This window comes from Sceloporus undulatus, chromosome 3 (genome assembly GCF_019175285.1).
Source record: "Sceloporus undulatus isolate JIND9_A2432 ecotype Alabama chromosome 3, SceUnd_v1.1, whole genome shotgun sequence".
Taxonomy (NCBI): domain Eukaryota; kingdom Metazoa; phylum Chordata; class Lepidosauria; order Squamata; family Phrynosomatidae; genus Sceloporus; species Sceloporus undulatus.
In genome coordinates, this window is record NC_056524.1 from 27,919,138 (window position 1) to 27,941,004 (window position 21,867).

Below are 21,867 nucleotides of genomic sequence, written 5' to 3' on the forward strand. Positions count from 1 at the left end.
TTCCTTCCTACTGTTTTCCCTGCTTCCTAGGCATTCTTGTCTCTTAGCAACCCGAAGAGGTGCATTGTGGGTTTAAGAGTACAGGGCCCTTTTGGAGCCCATTTGGGTGGGGGGGAAGAAAGACAAGGAAGGAGCCACATTAAGAAGGTGAGAGGGCTTTTGGTCCTCCTTTTCCAGGACCTGTCCTCCATTTCAGCCTCTTCTTTTGTCCAGGAGGAATTCCAAGATGCCTTCCATTTAGAGCATATCTAAGGAGCAAGAAATGTTATCTATAGGAGTGTTTTTAGCTTTTGTTTGGTCATGCCCTACTACATTTTATCTTGAATGTCCTACATTTTGGGGGGGTGTGCCTTGTCCTCCTTTGAGGTGAGGACATCTGGTCACCCTGATTTTTGAAGGCACTGAGAGTTTGGAAAGAGTAGGATGCCTGGAAAGCTCCCAGTATTTCATTTTATTTGCAGATAGTTAAGTATGTTTGTTGTTGTTTCTCTCTCTCTCTCTCTGTGAAAAACTATACATTTGGAAATGTAAGTTCATTTATAAATATAAGTTCTTTAAAGCTCAATTATCATATGCTTTTTCTCCTCCTTTTTTTAAAATACAGAAACTGACCAATTGGCCTCTTGCTGCAACTCCTGCCTGATATGAACTAGTCCTTCACTGAGGTAAGCAATAAACCTGTCTGTTGTTGTTGTTGTTGTTGTTGTGTGAATTAACGTTGTTTCAGACTTATGGGTCCAAAACGCACTGCAGAAATAACCCAGTTTCCGACCGCTTTAACTGCCTTGGCTGAATGCTAGGGAATTTGAGGAACTGTAGTTTTGTGAGACATCCAGCCTTCCCTGTTTGAGAGCTCTGGTGCCACAATAAACCACAATTCCCAGGATTCCCTAGCACTGAGCCAGGGCAGTTAGAGCAGTCTCAAACTGGGTTATTTCTGCAGTGCGTTTTGGACCTGAAAGCTCAGGCTACCAGCTTCTTTTTTTTAGTTAGTCTCAAAGTTGCTACAAGATCACTCTGCATACTGTTTTCCCAGACTAACACAGCTATGGAGTTTAACACATGAAGGAGATCAGGAGTTTATCCTGTGAATATGCCGGGGGGGGGGGGATTGCGTAATTATGCGGAACAGTTTCACACAATGTCACACAAAACCCACCATTAAAGTGTTCACAAAGAAACATTAACACACATCTTTTTACTTTTAGGATTTCAGCAACATTGCATTCCCAGTATCACTTTATTTGCACAATTGTGTACAATAATCATTTGTGCAATTACTTGCTATTTTCGCTTTATCTGCAGGATGCTTCAAATGTGCTTTAATCTCTCATTAATGCCAAAATTAGCCCCAGTGTGATAAAATCCTATGTCTTTGTGTTTTTAAAATTGTCATAGACACCATTTTTTAGAAGTTAGTCCAGGTATCTGTTTAAAAACAAATTTGTTTGTTTTTTGATGTGAGGACTTGCATAATATTCTACTTTACTCTTTGTTGTTGTGTGCCTTCAAGTTGTTTTCGACTTATGGCAACCCTAAGGGGAACCTATCATGGGGTTTTCTTGGCAAGATTTATTCCGAGGAGGTTTGTCATTGCCTTCCCCTGAGGCTGAGAGACTGTGTTTCATGGTCAAGCTGGGAATCAAACCCTGATCTCCAGAGTTGTACCCCAACACTCAAACCACTACACTATGCTACCATGTGATATCTGATAACTAGCAAAATCTGGACATAACAGAAGTCACTGTCTTTTCCCATTAAACAGGTGCTTAACACTTTGCTTGTTGTGGCTGTGGACACAAAAAACAGGAGCCTGCCCTTAGACAATTGATAGTGCTGATCACAGGTTTACTGAGAAGGGGAGCAGCAATCAGACAACTTGACCTGAGGCACTTGTACTTATGGCTGTTCATGGAAAGTTTACGTTTTCTAGCGTAACCAGTTTGTCAAAGTAAAACTGATGTGCTTGGGAGTCAGACAGTTAATCAGAAGCAATTACATGTTTATAATTGAAGATGACTGATTGTTACATTTCCATTTTAAATAAAGATTTACTGATTGTAGAAGTCAAAGGTCAGCATTTTAACATTCAGTGTTTCGTAGGCTAACATGATGAAAAATGTCCACCTGGCACCTGAAGCAGATGAAGATGATCTTTATTCTGGTTACAATGACTATAACCCTACATTTGATACAGAGGTAAATATATACTGATTTCCAGTTTGTACTATGATAACTTATATTTTGTTGTGATAAAGAAGTAGGCTTTACAGGTATCCTGACCTTCTATTACTTTGCACATAAATGCAACTATAAATGTGCAAGACAGTTTGCATTATTGTTATAAATGGTTAGAACCTGAGGAATAATAGACAGTTCGCCTTTTGTATCCATAGATTCTCTAGCCACAGATTCAACCATCAATGGCTTGAAAATATTTTTAAGAATATAAATCCATAAAGCAAACCTTGATTTTCCCATTTTATAAATGGGACACCATTTTACTATACCATTATATTTAATGGGGCTTGCGCATCCACAGATTTTGGTATCCACAGCAATGGTGGGTGGGTCCTGAAACCAAATCACAGCAAATATCAAGGGCCCACTGTACTAATATAAATGCACAAATGTTGCAAATAATGACAGTGCAAATATAATATTTAAAAAGCAATGAATAATGCTAAATATTGTTTAACAAGTACATAGGGAAGAGTGCATTATGAAAGGAATTACTCCATTGTCATTTGTGATATGTTCTCTTAGGATTTAGAAAATGATCCAGCTTTTCAACAGGCTGTGAAAACTAGTCATGGTAGAAGACCTCCAGTAAGTAAATGCTAAACACTAGAAAATTGGGGGGGGGGACCATAAAGTTAAATATTTGCAAACCATCCTATGAGCTGTACGTCTGTTGAAAACAATTGAGCCCTATTTATTCAGAAGTCAAGTCTCACTGAATTCAGTGGAAGTTGCTTCCTGGTTGCAGGCTTAAGACAGCAGGTCTGTCTTTCTTTGCATCCAACAGGAGTCGTATGTTGTGCCCTGTAGTCTATTAAATTTGTGCTTCCAATTAGTTGATTTGTGTAATACGACTCCAGATATGTGATGTTCAGCTGTGTCTAGTATGTCTTGTTTAGAAGGCGTCCATAGAAGCAGCAACTGTAGTATAGCTGGATAAGTTACTGAATGTATGTACTAGTTAGCAAATGAGGGGAATTCAAGAAAGATTGCCAGTAGAGCTCAACATATTAATATTGACTGGTATCAGTTTTCAAGATACTCTTCAAGAGGGAAATATTTTTTCCAGATCTACTACATGAGGTCCTTGAATGTGAGATTTGGAGGGTCAAATCTGTGGCCTCATGCATGCAAATTTCATGGTCTGTTGATGAATTACAGTTGATCTTGCATTTACTGCTGGCACCCAGTCTATGTTTTTGTAATGCAAATAGTTCTTCCAGCCTGCTTGTTCAGTACCAGAGTTAACAGAAGCCAGGGCCTAGCTGACTAAAGGTTTTGGGAGTTGTAGAGCAAAAAAGTAACCTTTCTAAACTGTGTTCAGTAATCTCTTACCAAATGCACAGTGTTCTTTTTGATCAGAAGGAGGCAGTCTTGTCTGAATTCTGATCTAGACTCACCACAGCTTATTCTGTCAATAATTTGCACTGAGGTGATATAGTTAAAACAGGGCTGTATTTTGACAGCGATAATGAGAATTTTGTACCAATCAGTGTACAGTATAGCTTCTCATAATTTTCTGTAACAATTATATTAAAATAAAACAGTTTTTGTGAGCTAATAGATTTTGTGAATAATTCTAGATTAATTCTCGACTCTTGTATTGCAAGCTTACAGCCAAAGTTCCAGGTACATCCAGTTCACGAACTTTAGCTACCGGATATGGGGTAGGTTTTTATTTATTTTTAATTTACATTTAAGCACCTCTCCGTTCTTTGGTTTAGCATTTTATCTAGTTAGCCAAAATAATGGTGTTTAATTTTGAAGAATAGTATCTGATCCTTCTCATCCCGCAACCTTCTAGATTGATCAGTGAGCTTTTCCATAAACCAAAAATTCTAAAATCGAGACCCCCAATCAGTCATACTGACCTTTCCAGTTTTCCAAGCCCTGGCAATTTCAGTCCTGGCCAATGCCAACAAGAATGCAATAATATCTTTATTGTGTAATGTCTTGTTCTCATTGATAAACACTGAAAGCAATAAAAGGCCTGGAGAAGGGACAATTCTTTGATCAGTGATTTCTGAAACTAAGGCGCGTTACAGACCGCCTGTTTGGGGCGGCCTGTAACTGGCCCTTTCCCCGCCTGATTGGGGCCTCAGCTGCCACAGCGGCAGCCTCTGAGGCCCCAATCCGCTGCTTTCCAGGCCGCAGGGAAGTGGCAAAAGGCCGCTTCCCTGCGGCCTGGAAAGGGCTGTCCTTGGGGCTTTATGCCCCAAGGGCACCCGACGGTGGCGGGGACATGGAGAAAGGGGCCACTCGGCCCCTTTCTCATTTGCGTTGCTGCGCAGTTGTGTAGAGGCTGCGCCAGTGACGCAAATTGTGGAAGGAGCTCCGAAACGGAGCTCCGCGGTTGTGACGTAGTCATGGTGGCGCCCATGTGTATAGGGCACCGCCATTTTGTACATCCTGGGGACGTACTAGAGTTAGGTGCGTGCATAAGGCACGCACTTTCCCTAACCCTATTACGTCCCCAGGACGCACTTTACGCCCATGCGGAACGGGCCTAAGTTAACTATTGAATGCCAAAATGCAAATACACTTGAACAATCGTATCACATGTGCAGTAAGGTACCTCTGTTACTACACCCTCTCCAACAGCACAAGGTGGGGTTCTTAGTAATGCATGCGAGTTGTAGTGGTGTGAGGTACCATCTATGCACAACTTTAAGAGTGGTTTCTTTCAGGGATATAGAATTAGATTTATATGGGGTAGTGTTTCAGATTTTAAGCCACTCTGAGTCTGTTATTTGAATGTTTAAATCCATCTCCCACCCCACTTTATGAATCAGCCCACAACTGAAAGTCTCGTGTAGCATCCACTTATATATTTTTGCCACTCTGCCTTTAATACAAGTATCTTCGTTTGTACACATGCATTCAGAGTAAGTGGGTGACGGAGTTCTTTCCTCCTAACAAGCTGAGGTAAAAAGGATGCAATTTGATTCAGTTGCATCCAAGAGGGCTCAAAGGGAGAAAGGGTCTTGATCAAACAGCTGTCCTTCTTGGACAGTTTTTTTTTTATGGCTGGTGATGTTTATTTTACCAGTGGTAACCTGCCTTAGATAAAAGAAATTGCCATTCTCCTCATTGACACTAATTTTAATTTTTATAGCAGAAGGAAATTAGAATAATTACTTCATCAACCAAGTTAGGAAATATCATGTCTGAAATGAGAGTTCTTATCTTTACTTCTGGGGATGTTGCAACATTATAGGAGTCTGCAGTTAGTATTAGCATAGTGTCTGCTTGATGGTATTAGAAGAGTGTTTCCCAGGCTTCAGCTCTGTTTTGCCTTAGCAACAGAACATAGAGTGATTATTGACTTTAAATATTTTCTTACATTGTAATAGTCAAAGACAATGCTCTCTTCATCCACTGGCAGACCAATGACAGCAACTGTACAGGTAATTTTCCTACAATTATGTATAGTTCACAGAAAGCCAGTACCATGGCAGTAGGTCACAGTGGCATAGAGTCCATCTTAAAATAGAGAAATAAAACACAACTGGAACATGAGGATACATTGTTAAGCTTTCAGCCTTAACATTTAATAGTAATTTTATTGTCAAAGCACAGTTGTGAATTCAGCCTGTGTACCAAAAATACATATACATACATATAACATGTGGAACCACGAAAGAGGAAACCTTTATAGTCTACATATGTTTTCTTGAAGCCACATCCAAGTCAGCGAGGCCTACTTGAGGTGGAGGATTGCATTTTAAGGACCTAATTGTATAATTACTGAGGGAAAGTTCCTTTTATCTGTGATCTGTTCTCATATGGGATTTACTATTAGAACTTCATAGGGCACGTTTCTTATTTCCTTTTTCTTCTCATGACATCCATATACTGAAAATACATTAATTTAAAAAAAAGATAATTAGATTCTGTTGTAGCACATCTGGTATTAATATAAAGATTTTTGTAGGTAACAAGGGTGTCTTTCTAACATAAGAAGCTGGTTCCGATTTAGCTCATCTGATATCCTAACTAAAGTTGATTGGCTCAATATAACTGTCTGTCATCTGATTCTGTTGGCAGCATTGCCACCTTTTCTTAGTCATTCTGGAAAGAACTTACTGTATATACTCATCAGTGGCCTGTTACAGACAGCCAAAATAAAGCTGCTTCGAGTCACAGTGGAGGTATGGTGTTTCAATGATGCATGCGTCCTAAGAGTCCAGAAGCCACACCAAAGCCACGCTCCAGTCCTTAGGGCTGGAGTGTGGCTTTGGTGCGACTTCTGGACTCTTAGGACGCATGCATCATTCAAATACCATACTTCCACTGTGACTCGAAGCAGCTTTATTTTGGCTGTCTGTAACAGGCCTATAAATCTAAAAAATTATGCCCCAAAATTGACCCCAAAATCCCAGGTCGGCTTATTTATGGGTCACTATAGAAACATGATAGCAGCTGTTTCAGATTTCCTCATGCTGTGGGGAGGAGAGTTTAGCAAGAAAGAGCCAAGCAGAAAGAGTCCTGTGTGACTGATTGATATTACTAGGTGTGTCTGGCTGAAACGAAAGGTGAAACGATGAAGAAAGGCCTCAGTGAGAGTCCCTCTTGCCGCACACACACATACACACATTGATGGAGCCTCCAAGTTTTACCCTTGACCTATCCACGGGTCATGACAAAATTCATAATTTTTGCCTCAAAACCTGACCTCGACTTATACATGAGGTCGACTTATAATTGAGTATATATGCTATTTGCCTTAGGTCCAACATCTTCTTCCCTGTCACCTTCACTGCTCCCTGCATCCCACTGAAAAACTAGCTGGGAAGGATTTCTCAGACTTTCAGAGCAGGTTTTTCAGGTGCATGGGAAACTGGTGGGGAGAGGAGATTCCTCCCTTCCTAATTCCACTAACAAAAGCAATTCCATTCCATTCAACCTTTATTAGGCATACACAAAAGCAATTGTATCAGCAGATATCTCCAATTGCATTTAGACAATTCTTACATATTTTAAGTGTGTTTTATTTTACAAAATCTTTTATCAATTTCGAATATGGTAAATACTAGGATGTTTGCTACAGGGAATATTGCAAGATTATCGTTAAGTGTATTATAGAGTAATCCTATGGCTGTTATTTACTCAGAAATAAATCCATTCATTTCAACAGACCTTACTTCTGGTCATGACCTTCCAGAGTATCTGAAAGACTATGGCCTGAAACAGATGGGCATGAAAGGGCAGCGCAAGTCTGCTCTGCCTGGAAGCGGGTCAGAACCCCACCGTCCACATGACCCACTCCCAAGGCAGGCCGTGGGCACAGGGGCCAATTGGCACTGCCAGGAGTTGGATTATCCTGGCTCCTTTTTGTTTCAGTCTTAAGGACCAGAGTGCGGCTTCACTATGGCTTCTGGCTATTTTGGAGGGGTGCATCATGTAATTGGTACGCCTCCAAAGCGGCTGGAAGCCACTTCATTTGGCCAGTCTGTTTCACACCTATATCTCCTCATACAAACTTGCAAGAGTCCTAGGATCTACAAGAGCAAGCTTTCTCTTGGTCCTGCTACCATCACAGGCTTCCTTGGTGAGGACTTTCTAAAGTCCCAATCTCTGGAACTTACTTCTGCAGAAGGCTAGCCTGGCCCCCTCTCTATTTTACTTTCGCTGGCAGGGAAAGATCTTTTTGTTTAAATGGGCTTTTAATATATAATCACTGTCAGGGGGCTTCTTATTGGGATGTGTTTGTTTGTTTTATTATTATTATTATTATTAACCTTTATTTATGAAGCGCTGTAAATTTACACAGCGCTGTACATGCAATCTTTTGTTTGTTTATTGCATCCTTTTAAAATAATGTTATACTGTTTTAAATGAGATTATTTTAATTGTGGTTAAAATTGCATTGTTGGGTTTTAATTGATTCCTTTTGTGAGCTGCCTTGAGTCTCAATCTGGGAGAAAGGTGGTATATAAAATAAAATAAAATAAAAATTAAAATGCTTCCAAATGTGTATATGTTTACAGTCTAAATAAAAGTTACAACAAATGTATTATATAGCATCCACAACAGAATCATTGTCCGGAATAATAAAATTTAATCTATGGCTCTGTTACCATTAGCACTGTGCTCTGTTCAGATTCTTGTTTGTTTGTGACTATCAGGGAAAAAAATCTTCAATTCATTTCTTTAGGATGGAGTTGCTCGACCTATGACAGCAGTTCAGGCAGCAGGTTACACAAAAGCAACTTCAAGAGGTATATTTTACCATAAAAATAAAAAAAAACTCCTTGGCTATGATCGGAAAGAACACAGTTCTTAATGTAGTTTATTAACCTGTAGGTGCTGCATTTGATCCTCTTGGCCAAGCTAGGGGACCAGCTCCTCCTCTAGAAACAAAAAATGAAGATAGGTATGTAAAAATGTTTTCTTCTAATGTATTTTGCAGCTAGTGTTTTCAGATTCTTTTTTTTTTTAATCAGTAATATTTCGTCAAAGTTCTACCATTTGTGTTGTCTATCTTTTATCAGTGAACCTGTTTGGTTTCATGCTAATTGATATATTTAGCCTATACTGAAGAAGCATAAGAAAAATTAGAAACCTAGTAAAGAGTCTTTTATAATCAAATTCTGTTTTGTCACAATTTTAGTACAAAGAACAATTATTTTAGCCTGATTACAATGGAAAAACACTTTGCTGATACGAGATGCCAGCTTAAAGAACTATCCTAGGATTTGGATAAACATGATTCATTCATTAGTTTAAATGATTTGGGAATTTTATAAGGCATCAATTATACCTGCATTTAATTTCATATCTACCTGCAAAAAGGAGAGAGAAAATGAAAAAAATACATTTAGTCATAAATCAGATCACAATAGTGTATTTCTTAAGCAAACATCCAACAGTTATTTCTCTCTACACCTATTTCACTGGTTCACATGAGAGGCCACGCTTTTGAAGTGGTAAATACATTTATCATATTTGATGTTTATTATTTTTTTGTCTATTAAACATTAATGCTGTACCATAAGTTCTGAAGTTTTGAAAAACTTAGGCCTGTTACAGACAGCCAAAATAAAGCTGCTTCGAGTCACAGTGGAGGTATGGTGATTCAATGATGCATGCGTCCTAAGAGTCCAGAAGCCACACCAAAGCCACGCTCCAGTCCTTAGGGCTGGAGCATGACTTTAGTGCGACTTCTGGACTCTCAGGACACATGCATCATTGAAACACCATACCTCCACTGTGACTCGAAGCAGCTTTATTTTGGCTGTCTGTAACAGGCCTTAGATTTATAGATACTGAGTTCTTACTGATACTAGACAGGTTGGCTATAATTCTCCATTTAAGCACAGCTAAAAAGGAATTCAAAGCAAATAACAAAAGGGACTTTTTGTTGTTGTTTTGTCTTTGTTCATCTAAATGATAAATCTGTTGTGTTTCTGAACTTTAGTCCAGAAGGAAAGATTAAACAGTTGGAGAAAAAAGTAAATGAGTTGGTTGAAGAAAGCTGTATTGCTCATAGTTGTGGAGATTTAAAGTTGGTAAGTCACAGACTCAACACTTTGGCTTCATGATATACAACAGAACTGCTGATTTTATAATTTTTAGATATTCAGCTCACTTTGTCTACTGAAAGCCGAAGAAGATGACACAAGTACCCCAAATAAAGCACTTGACCCATAAGCATTCATCACATGCAGAAGTACTTCCCACATTAATTGGTGTATTTGTTTGTTGAGTTAACATACTGAGGCAAAGAAGATTTGGAAATGCTGAAGACAGTGTTGGTCCAGTCTGCTAAATACTGATTTTATGCATAAGAGTGATGTGTAAGCTGCAGTATTGTGTGAATCTTTAAAAAAGATGAGGGAAATTACATTTGAGGTTGAGAATTCAGCTTGCTATGTATCCTGTGTGTTCCTTTGAAAACAGAAATTTTTCAACTCATACACTTGCAAAGTTGTACTATTAATTACTGTTTAAAATTCAGAAATCAAGGAGATTGTTTTGTTAGATGTCCAGTGACTGGAAGCAGGGCTTTATTGTCTTATACGGCTCCTTGGTGTTTCCTGTGACTTGTGAAGCCTAAATTAGGGTTATCCAGTCCTGATGAAGGGCTTTTGAGGACATGTTAAGGGCTGTAATTGGAAAGAGGAAGAAGGAATGGCCTCTTCCATGAGTGAAACGTGACATGTATTTATTAGATTCCAAGTTCATATTTTGTTTGTTTGTGATCTTGCTTTTGATTTTTCAGTTATTTTGTATTGGTGCACTTTAATCATATTTCTAATTATACTTTCTCTGAAGGAACACCACTGAATTCTGTTGGAAACTAAAATGAGAACTGTACCGCATATTTGAGCTCCTGTTTGTTTATTTCCTTATTTCATAGAATCATAGAGTTAGAAGAGACCATAGTGCCCATCCAGTCCAGCCCCCTGCCATGTGGGAATACACAGTCAAAGCACTCGACAGATGGCTGTCTAGCCTCTATTAAAAAATCTTCAAAGGAGTATTTAAAGTATTTCTGTATTGCCTCCCAATCCACAAGGGCTCCTGGAGTGATGAACAAATAACAACCAATTAAAACAATACCAAGATTAAAATGTTTCAAAAACACCTTAAAATGCTTTTTCTAAAAGCAGTCTAAAAAAATCCTAGAATCCAGTTCTGAAACAGTTAAAATGGCTACTTCAGACATTGAATGCCATGAAGAACCCCACTGTTTTGGCTGTCTGCTGGAAGCTTAAAAGAGATGGGGGCTGGTTAACATTCTTGTGTTGGGGGTTCCACAGTTGAGCCACTTACTAAAGTGAAAGCCCTATTACATGTATCCACCAACCTAATTTCACGAGGTGTTGGGACACACAAGAGGACCTCCTCTGAAGATCTCAAATTTCTAGCAGGCTTATATGGGGGGAGGCAGTCTTTCAGATATCTTGGATCCAAATAATTTACAGCTTTGTAGGTCAGCTTGGTGTAGTGGCTTGAGCATTGGACTGTGACTCTGGAGACCACTGTTCAATTCCCAGCTCAGCCATGGAAACCCACTGGGTGATCTTGGGCAAGTTACGCACTCTCAGCTGCAGAGTTTGACAATGGCAACCCCCCTCTGAAGAAATTTGCCAAGAAATTTGCTATGATAGGGCTTGTCTTATGGTCGCCATAAATCAAAAATGACTTGGAGGCACACATCAACAGGTAACATAAACAACTTGAATTGAGTTTGGGGGCAAATTAGAAGCCAGTGTACTTGACAGCAGTCTGACTGCTGCATTTTGGACTACTACTGTTCCTCTACAGATTTTCTTTATCTGTGCTATAGAAATAAGCTTATATATGTGAAAATAATTTATTTCATGCAGTATTTTCTTAAGAGGGACAGATAGCAACATTAAACTATAATTTGTCTTCTTTGAGGCTCTTGAGAAAGCAAAAGATGCTGGAAGAAAAGAAAGAGGACTTGTAAGGCAACGTGAACAGACAATATCTCTTGCTACCATGAATCTAGATCTTTCTTACACTGTAAGTGGTTATATATTTCTCTAGTTCAGTTTTTATTTCATTTCTTCTCAAGGCTTGGGATGATGATGATGATGATGATGATGATGATGATGATGATGATGATGACGATGATGCCGGCTCTTCCTATGGATCAAGGCGGGATTACAGCAATAAAACAATTCCATATAAAATAGAATTGTTAAAACAATAACATTACTATTCATTCACTAAAATAACAGATCATCAACTAACATTCATACAATCAGATCAGAAGTGGAGTATTTAAGATCACTTATAAAAGTTTAGGTGGGTAGGCCCTCCAGAAGAGATCTGTGCCTTCTTGCAGTTCAGTTTAAAAAAAATTAAGAAATCCAGTTTGCATAATTACATCAGAGTACATGTCCATATTCTGAAAAATCCTGATACATATAAGTACAGTTTGAGTATCCCTTCTCTGAAAATCCCAAATGATCCAAAATCAAAAACTTCTTTCATGGGTAGCTGAGACAGTGCCTGTTAAAATATATTTCTAATTTGTATTGAAAATGTTCAGATGTGTCAATGGTTAACTAAGGTTTAAAATGGTTCCTGTTGAAGGTCAGAAAGCCTAGGCCTGGAAGAACAAGTCTTCAAGGACATGTGCTGAGACATAATATAAACAAATGTATTATTGTTATGCTCTTGTGTAGCATGGTGACTTCATGGGAAAGAGGTGTGTCCACTTGGTGGGAAAGATGATCTTGTGAGAGAACAAAGACTGATGTCACATTCGAGCTTCTAGCATGGACTCTGAAAGAGAATAGATGTATAGTAGTCTGCTGTAAAAGTGTAAATAACAACAAAGTCAATAAACCCTCATTTGAGTGAAAATCTGTGTTGAAGTTACCTTGTTCCTGAGTTCCAGAGAAGACTGCATCTGTTCCAGTTGGTACCAGTTCAAACCACCGGCAGCACGAGATATCACCCATAACAAAGAGTTTTTTCTAACAGTGCCTGGGATACTCCACTCCGGCAGCTTCTTCCGCGATGTCTAGTGCCCTTTTGGGTCGGACTGCGAGAGGCCCTACTGCCACTTGCTACACCTGCCTTCTAGGCCTCCACAGAGGCCCCCTCAAGCCGGCATGAGTGGGTGCTAGACCCCTTTAATTCAGCCTATAGTAGGCCAGGGCACTGCCTGCACGTGACTTGGGGGTTGTCTTCTACGCCTAGTCGTCTTATACGCCGGAAAATACAGTATTCCAAATTTTACAAAATCCAAAACAATTCTGGTCCCAAGCATTTCAGATAAGGGGATAGTCAACCTGGACTGACACTTCCAGAATGTCTGAAATTGAATACATCAATTTCCTCAAGTTTTTGGATAGTCAGCTGTGAATGCTGGCATTCATATTTATATGACTGTCAACATCCGTATCTCTTAAGAGGTCAGACTTCCATAGCTGTCTGCTGTTTCAAATGTTCATAGATTCCCTTTTGCTGCTAATTGTTGTTGTTGTTGTTGTTTGGAAGCTAGATGGAAGCTCCCATTTTCTACTGATTGTTGTAACTCTCATAATTGGTGGGGGGATTTAGTGGGGTATTTTGTTAGTCATATAATAGAAATGTTCTCATTTCTTTTAGGTACTTTTCAATTTGGCTAGCCAATATGCTGCTAATGAAATGTATGCAGAAGCATTAAATACCTATCAGGTTATAGTGAAAAACAAGATGTTTGTTAATGGAGGTAGGTAACATTAATAAAATGTAAAAATGCTTATCAGTTGTTGACTACATTTTAAGGCACTGGAATTCTTTATCCGTTTTTAAGCTGCAATTAATTTTCTCTTCTCCAATAGCACAATTTTTATTTGCTGTAATAATGGCGGTTTACAGACCGCCCCTTTGGGGCAGCCTGCACCCACCCCTTTCCCCACTGGTTCGGGGCCTCAGCTGCCACAGCAGCAGCCTCTGAGGCCCCGATCTGCCGCTTTCCAGGCCGCGGGGAAGTGGCAAAAGGCTACTTCCCCACGGCCTGGAAAGGGGTGTCCTTGGGGCTTCATGCCCCAAGGACACCCAACAGCGGCCGGGACAAAAAGAAAGGGGCCGCTTGGCCCCTTTTTGTTTTGCATCGCTGGCGCAGCCGTCTAAAAGCTGTGCCCAGCAACGCAAAGCTGGAAGGAGCTCCGTTTCGGAAAGGGCACCCCAGGTGCCCTCATGCGGCGCCAGCATGTCACTTCCGCACCGCTCCATTTGGAGGCGGCACGGTCATGACGTCCTAATGGCGGCGCCCATGTAGAATGGGCGCCGCCATTTTGTACATACTAGGTACATACTAGGGTTAGGGCGTCCAGAAAGGACGCCCTTTCCTAACCCTAGTACGTACTTTGCGTGTGTCTTGAACACGCCAATGATTGATATATTCTCAGTCTTTCTCCTTTCTCAGATATTTATTGCAAACACAAATGGGCTCTCTGACTATACCTTTATGTTCAGTTCAGACATCTTAAAGGCCTCTGATTCACCTTCATCCTGCCCCCTGCCAATAGGCAGTCTTCTAGATAGAAATTAGCACTTCTTTCTGCCTAATCTCTGGTTGCCTAATCTCTGGTTGTAGAGCCCTGGTGGTTCAGTGGTTAAATGCCTGTACTGTAGCCACTCACTCACAAACCATAAGGTTGTGAGTTCAATACCAGCCAAGGGCTCAGGCTTGACTCAGGCTTGCATCCTTCTGAGGTTGCTAAAATGAGTACCCAGCTTGTTGGGGGCAATAAATTTACAGTTGTACACTGCTTAGGGACTGCTTAGGCAGTATGAAGCAGTATATAAATGAAGCTGCTATTGCTGTTGCTATTGCTATTGTTCTGAAGTTTAATTTGCTCTGAGCCCACCATCTCAGCTCTAGGAGTAGTCAGATTATGGTACTGAATTTAGGTTAAACTGGATTAAGTCAGTGTTTTGCTGCATCAGATGTTAGTTTTGATTCAAAGAGGGGGACAGAGGAAGAGTGCATGCCACTCTGAGATGTAGTAGTATACTGACTTTCTGAAAATGATGAAGATCTGTACCACCAAAAGTATGCTGACACTACCAAAAGCAATTTCCCTGTTCAAGCAGTCTCAGGATTATTTCGCCAATGGATTACCCATGCCTGTCTTTTAATTCCAGTACATAGAAGACTTCTTTTTCAAACTCCAGCCAAAATTTTCACATTCTTCTCCACAAATCGAAACTATCATGAATAGTTTTTGTTGTCTGTACTTCACTTATTTCATTTTTCCTTCTCTAGATGCTTCTGTGTATACATCCATATTACGTACATATATTTTATATGTAATTCAAATAAAATTCTGTAGAATACATGGGGTCTGGGCTATATCTCATTCAGTATATTATTTGGTAGGCACGCTGAAGGTGAACATGGCAAACATCTATTTGAAACAGAGAAACTATTCAAAGGCCATCAAATTCTACCGAATGGCTCTAGATCAAATTGCAAGTATCCATAAGGAGATGAGGTGAGTCCCATCAAAGATAGATTTGAGATTGTTTTTGTTGTCATAGCATCTTAACCAAGGAGGCCCTATTACTGTTGCATCGGCACAGCAGAAATAATACAGTTTGACACCATTTTAACTGCCATGGCTCAGTGCTGTGGAATTTTGAAATTTGTAGTTCTGTGAGATATTTTGCTTTCTCTATCTGAGAGCTCTGGTGCCACAACAAACTACAAATCTCAGGATTCCATAGCACTGAGCCATAGCAGTTAAAGAGCTATAGAACTACATTATTTCTGCAGTGCAGATGCAGCCTTAAAAATTGGTTAAGGCCTTTTTATAGCAAGCATGTTGCTCATCCTCTACCCTTTATAAATTCACATATCACAAGGAGATGGGATATGTGTCTGACTTTAATATAAAAGGGTATAAAAGGGGGGAGGGGAGAACAGTCTTCTTCTTCCATCTTACTTCAAGTGACAGAACATAAGAAAGTATTTTTCTTCTAGACCAAGTCTGATTCTAGAACTGAGGCAGGCTGGGGATTATAGTCTTCAGGCAAAAGAGCATTGATAGCTATGGTAGGATGGGGAAAGGTTTAGTTCCACTTTCAGTTGTGCCCTTTTTAATGTAAACAATGAAGTTTCTGGGCTACATTTTGATTTACAGGCTAATGGGCAGAGCCATTATAAATAACCCATAGCCAGTCACTATTTGAGTATATACATTAATTACCAAGTTACATTTTGCTGTTCTATTCATTTGCAGTTTGGCCCCCAGCCACAGGGCTGTTCTCTTCATATGTAGTTTGGTCCCCAATTTGGTTGCTCTTCAATTCATTAAATTATTTAAATTGTATTTCAGCGAGGGCCCAAAACACATGGGTGGCAAGGAGTTGCCTGTGGCTGCTCCAGTTATGAGTGGTCTGTAATCAGCCTGCGACAGTGGTGATCGCATGGCCCCCTCTCAAAGCGGGCCACCATCATGGTCTGAAATGGGCCACTGCCAGGAGCAGGTTAAATCTGCTCCTTTTTCCGGTGGCTTTGAGACACTTTGAGGGTATGTGTCATCTTAAAGCCACTCTCCTGAAGTGGCCAGAAGCTGCTTCTTTTGGCCCATGTGTTTCAGGTCTTTATTATTTGTTGTTGTAGTGTGCCTTCAAGTCATTTCCAACTTACAGCAACCCTAAGGTGACCCTGTTATAGGGATTTCTTGGCAAATTTCTTCAGAGGGATTTGCCATTGCCATCTTCCTAGTACGACACCTAAACTGTTCCATCATGATGGTCCTCTAGCTGTATTGTGCACATTATTTAAATCAAGCAAGGAAAACATTTTTCAAAGAAGTTATTGGAGGCAATATTATTTGGGCCAAGGTTAGAACCATGAATGCCAGTGTGTTTAAACTTTAAGTTCTCCTTGCCTTGGAAGAGGCCTTTCTAGAATGGGAAGAGGAGAAATGAAAAAGCTTGGAAACTATGAAAAGATGGTGTCATGAGGAGAACCCCAGAGGGTCAGATTGGGAATGCAAAGGATAGTTTCAGTCCCATGTCATCATATTTCTTCCCATTCTTGGTTTTTGTTGTGTTTTAACATGTAGTAGGACTAACAATTTTAAATATTAGATTCTAACAGTGATTTCTTTAATTAGGATTAAAATAATGCAGAACATTGGAATTGCATTTATTAAAACTGGCCAGTATACTGATGCCATTAGCTCATTTGAGCACATTATGAGCACTTCACCAAGCCTGAAAGCAGGCTTCAATTTGATCCTTTGCTATTTTGCTACTGGAGACAGAGACCAAATGAAAAAAGCTTTTCAAAAATTAATTGCTGTTCCACTGGAAATTGATGATGACGACAAGTATATTTCACAAGGAGTAAGTATAAGCAGTAGATAAAGCTACAACTCGGAAAGTAACAAAATTTGAAAATAGGTATGATAATGTCAATGCATAGGCAGCCTTTATGATTCTGCAGTGGGCTCACTGCAGCTGGACTCTTGTTGAAATCCAGATTTTTTAAATAAAGTTTTGAAGTGGAGCTTTCTGGCACATTTTTAAAAAGTGTTTAAAAAAGACGACTGGGTGTATAAGACGACCCCCAACTTTTCCAATTAAAATATAGAGTTTGGGATATACTCGCTGTATAAGACTACCCCTCTTCCAGTGCACATCAAATAAAAATTTTAAAAAACATCAGATTTGATTTCAATATGGTAATTTTAATTCAAATGCATATGACATGCAGGTACTTAGCAGGAAAACCTGTTGTATACAAAGCCTGCTTGGATTGGTCAGCTCTTCCTGCCTGCCCAGCCCTCCCTGCCTCCAAGATTTTCTTCTACCATACTTGTACAGCACCACCCTTGCTACTTTCATATGGTCACCACATACGGAGGGTATGCGGCTGCTGCCATTTTTGAGCTCCCCCCACCAGTGACCGCAGATTTTCCAGTCCGGCTCAGAAGTTTCAGCCCTATAAGACAACATCCGGTGTATAAGACGACCCCTGACTTTTGACAAAATTTTCCTGGGCTAAAAAGTAGTCTTATACGCCAGAAAATACAGTATTTGAAATTGAAAATACAAGTCGCATTTGCCTCAGACAATGCAACTGTTGCCCACAAAGAACAACTCTAGCATAACCACAGACAAGGCATGGTGGCAACAGTTCTTTCTCGTAGTCCCTCTTTTAAAATGTGATTTAATGGTAACATCCTCTAAGATTTTTTTAAAAAGGAAAATAGAATATGTAGCATACTGTGATTTGTATGCCTGTATATTCTTATTTTAACAGAAAACCTTTAAAGAATGGGCTGGGGATGTTGTACTGTTTTATAATGTACTGTTTTTAAGTGTTTTAAAGTGCTTTTGTGTTTCTTACACATTTTAAGACTATATTTTATGTTTTAACCAATGATCTGTTTTAATACTATAATAATTTAATCCTATTTAAATACTCTCTTTTATATGTTTTAATTGTACTACTTTTTAAAATTGTAAGCTGCTTTGAGTTTTGGGGGGAAATGAGATGATATGATGATCATGATCATGATATAGATTTTGAATTCCTTTTTTTATAACTACAATATTGTTTCTGTGCTTACATAGGATGATACACATACAAACCTATTAATAGAGGCGATTAAAAATGATAGTTTACGACAAATGGAACGTGAAAGGTAAAACTGGGTGTCACCCTTCTTGCATAATCTCAAAGGATCTTCCATGATCGGTAGATAGATTTAAACAGCTGAACAAGAGACTGATCCAAATTACTGTGCTGATTACCTTCATGCACCAAAATGGGACATTTTAAAGCCCAGAGTCACCACCCCACCAAAAAATTAGATCTATAATGTATGCATTCTATATCATTATCATTTCCACAATTGTAAACTATGTATCCAAGTTTCATCCACTTGCCATAAACTGTTTTATTCCCCCACCCCCTAAAAAAGCTGAGTGAGGGGAATCTGGGGGAAAACATGTCCTCAAAAATTATTTTTACCATTGAAGTTATTTTTTATTCAAGACAAGCTACAGGGACAAAAAAAGGTCCTGTGCCATTTTTTTGGCAAATCACGATGCAGAGATGCAGAATTGATGCACTGTGCTTGTTGGTAGGTTGGCCTCATTTAAGCTAGGGAGAGAATTGGAATTCTCAGTTGGGCCAGGAAATACAAGAAATGACCATGAACTCTTATCTCCTGATTCTCAACAATCCTAACCAGATTGGCCTGAAACATGGGCCAAGTTATGCAATTTCTAGCTGCATTCAGGGCTTAGTATTTAGATGACACACACCCCAAATTGCGGCCAGAAACCACACCACAAAGAACTGGAAGAATCTGCTCCTTCCCCTGGCCCAGTTTAGGATTGTAGGAGTGAGACAGATCAGGACTGGTTGGGTGTGGTTGCCATGGCCCTCGCGCGAACAGTGACAGCACAGTCCTGCCGCAGTCCTTTTGGCCTGTCTATTTCAGGCCATTGTTAACCTATGCCTAATCCTTTCAGCACATAAAGAATTTTCTGATCAGAAAAGATCTCATCATCAAATAAATGCAATTTTTTTTATTCTGGTGCCTGGGTGGGGGCTAAATAAATGTTCACTACAACTTTTGTTGTGTTTTGTTTGTTGTGCCCTGGCAAAGATAAATATTCCTGGGCATCCAGCTATATTGTACAGACTGACAGGTAATAGTCAATTTAGGTTTATTAAGGGTTTTACCTCCTCTTTCTGAATCACAGTAACATTGGGCCCGTACAGACAGGCCAAAATAAAACTGCTTTAGGTCATTTGGAGGTATACTGTTTAAATGATGCATGTGTCCTAAGAGGCCAGGAGCTGTGCCAAAGCTGTGGTCCAGTTCTCCTCACCTTCCCACTAGGGCCTTCCATTCTGGTAGTCAAGGCCAGCTGTCCCAGCCCAGGATTTTCTCAGCCCCATCTCGGATTCGCCCCTTTTCACTTGCTGCCCCTCACTCCTGGAACCTTCTTCCCTCGCGAGCAAGGGCCATCACTTCTTTAACCAGCTTCAAAATGGAGTTGAAGACCATCCTGTTCAGAGAAGTGTTCCCAGGCATTGCGTGATTATCATTTGCTATTTGATGTTCTTTTTTGTTGCCTGTTTTATAAAACCATTTCCTGTATTGCTATGTATTTTATATGAATAATAATAATAATAATAATAATAATAATAAATTTTATTTGTAGACTGCTTTTTCAAAGATCAAAGCGGTTTACAGTCGATAAAACCAAGTACATAAAACCAAGTACAACACATCTCATAAAAATCCATATTACAAATATACAATATATAACACTAAAAACTCCAACACAATCATTCAAAGGGTAAAGCAGAGAATCGATGGCAACAGAATACACAGCTTCATTCTTCAGGGAGGAAGGCTTAACAAAAGAGAAGGGTTTTCAGTCTCTTTTTAAATGTTTCTAGGGGGGTTGTCAAACGGAGCTCCTCGGGAAGATTATTCCACATCCGCGGGGCCGCCACTGAAAAGGCCTTTTGGGAAATGGAGACATATTTGGATGAAAGGACTTCCAACGGATTCTTCCCGGATGTTCTGAGTGTGCGGGGCGGGTTATATGGGGGAATGCGGTCCCTCAAGTAACTTGGGCCCAAGCCTATTATTTCTTAGATTGTACGCCATAGGCAGGTTTACTCTTATATATTTATTGTTTTTATTTACAGTGCTGTGCAAATCTACAGCACTATATAAATAAATAATAATAATAACAGTCCCTAGGACTGGAGCGTGGCTTCTGGCCTCTTAGGATGCATGCATCATGTAAACAGCATATCTCCAAAGTGACCCAAAGCAGCCTTATTTTGGCCTGTCTGTTCGGGTCCATTGTTTGCCAAATAGATATTTGTCTTCCGCCACCATCCTATCTGTCTGTACTGTGTTCTGATTTGAAATTTTTATATATGTCTCATCAAAGCAGATGTCCTAGATGTGGGTCTTTCTGGGAATCCAGGATTTGAAATAGTACACAGGTTGTTTATAACAAAATGTTGTAGTGTAGAGTACTCCTGTTCAGCGTTCCCACCAGACATCCATAACATCTTCAAGTATTACATATTCGGTGTTTACTCTCTTTGGCTTTTCTGAGGAGAATATAAATATGGCTACAATTTATGCATCTGATGAAGTAGACTATAGTCTACAAAAGTTTTTTTGAGATCATAATAAATATTAGTGTGACAAGACCTTCCTTATACAGTCGGCCCTTCTTATACACAGATATTTTATACACGGATTTAAGCATACACGGTTTGAAAATGTTCCAAAAAAGTATAAATTTACCTTGATGTTCCATTTTTTATTAGGGACACCATTTTGCTATGTCATTATTCTTAATGGGACTTGAGCATACACGGATTTTGTTATACACGGGGGATCTTGGAACCAAACCCCAGCGTATAACAAGGATCCACTGTACATTTACCTCTTCTTCTCAGAAAGGCCCTCGTAATTGACACTGGCCCTGTATTCACCCTTTTAACATTCTCTCTGACAGTATAAAGGCTAGGGTCCCAAGTGTCTTCCCCAAATTAATTCAGTACTGTATCTTAGGTGGTGTGTTTGTTTATAATATCTAGAATTCACTCAGTCAGACATCTGTTATAACAAATAAATAGTAACTTTATTAAATAACATTTAGTAAGAAAGTAGCTTAGGTAATTTAGTTCAAACTTAGTGTGGTTACACTTAATATAATAGTTGCAGGCCTATCACAGTTTCCTCTGTACTAATCTAAATATACTTCCTCTCCTAGTTAGAATCTTTATCTGACCGTACTGAGATCCTTTGTTTGTCTCTCTACAACTTCCCTACTGGCTTGTCAGAAGACCTCTGAGGGATTCAACAGACTACCCCTTTGGAGTGGCCTGCAGCCGCCCCTTTCCTCACTGGATCAAGGCCATGGCAACTACATGCTGTGCCCCTGATCTCGCCTTTCTGCGGCGCAAAAAGAAGCCATAAAAAGTGACTCCTTTTTACGCCACAGAAAAGTCTCCCTAGCCATAGTGGCAGTGGCTTTTTGCCACTTCTTTGGTGCAGTGTGTGTACATGCTGCACCGAAGACGCAGTGTGATGCTCCCCGCTGTCTGGTCAGGCAGATGGTGTGGGGACAGAGTCAGGGCATGCAGCA

General features: G+C 39.7%; 1 protein-coding gene across 2 annotated transcripts in view; it reads left to right on the plus strand.

The window, feature by feature from the left end:
- Positions 1-21,867, plus strand: part of IFT88 (intraflagellar transport 88) — a 57,190-nt gene continuing 35,323 nt past the window's right edge. Inside the window, exons 1-14 of one of the 2 annotated variants that reach the window (XM_042458301.1) lie at positions 1-147; positions 605-665; positions 2,104-2,199; positions 2,767-2,829; positions 3,852-3,908; positions 5,595-5,648; positions 8,399-8,462; positions 8,548-8,617; positions 9,662-9,752; positions 11,632-11,736; positions 13,336-13,438; positions 15,095-15,209; positions 16,839-17,070; positions 18,304-18,374. In XM_042458301.1, coding sequence (XP_042314235.1) covers positions 2,110-2,199; positions 2,767-2,829; positions 3,852-3,908; positions 5,595-5,648; positions 8,399-8,462; positions 8,548-8,617; positions 9,662-9,752; positions 11,632-11,736; positions 13,336-13,438; positions 15,095-15,209; positions 16,839-17,070; positions 18,304-18,374 — 1,115 coding nt within the window. In that variant the 5' untranslated portion in view covers positions 1-147; positions 605-665; positions 2,104-2,109. The remainder of the gene's footprint in view (positions 148-604; positions 666-2,103; positions 2,200-2,766; positions 2,830-3,851; positions 3,909-5,594; positions 5,649-8,398; positions 8,463-8,547; positions 8,618-9,661; positions 9,753-11,631; positions 11,737-13,335; positions 13,439-15,094; positions 15,210-16,838; positions 17,071-18,303; positions 18,375-21,867) is intronic. The other variant, XM_042458302.1, reaches the window with a different exon arrangement.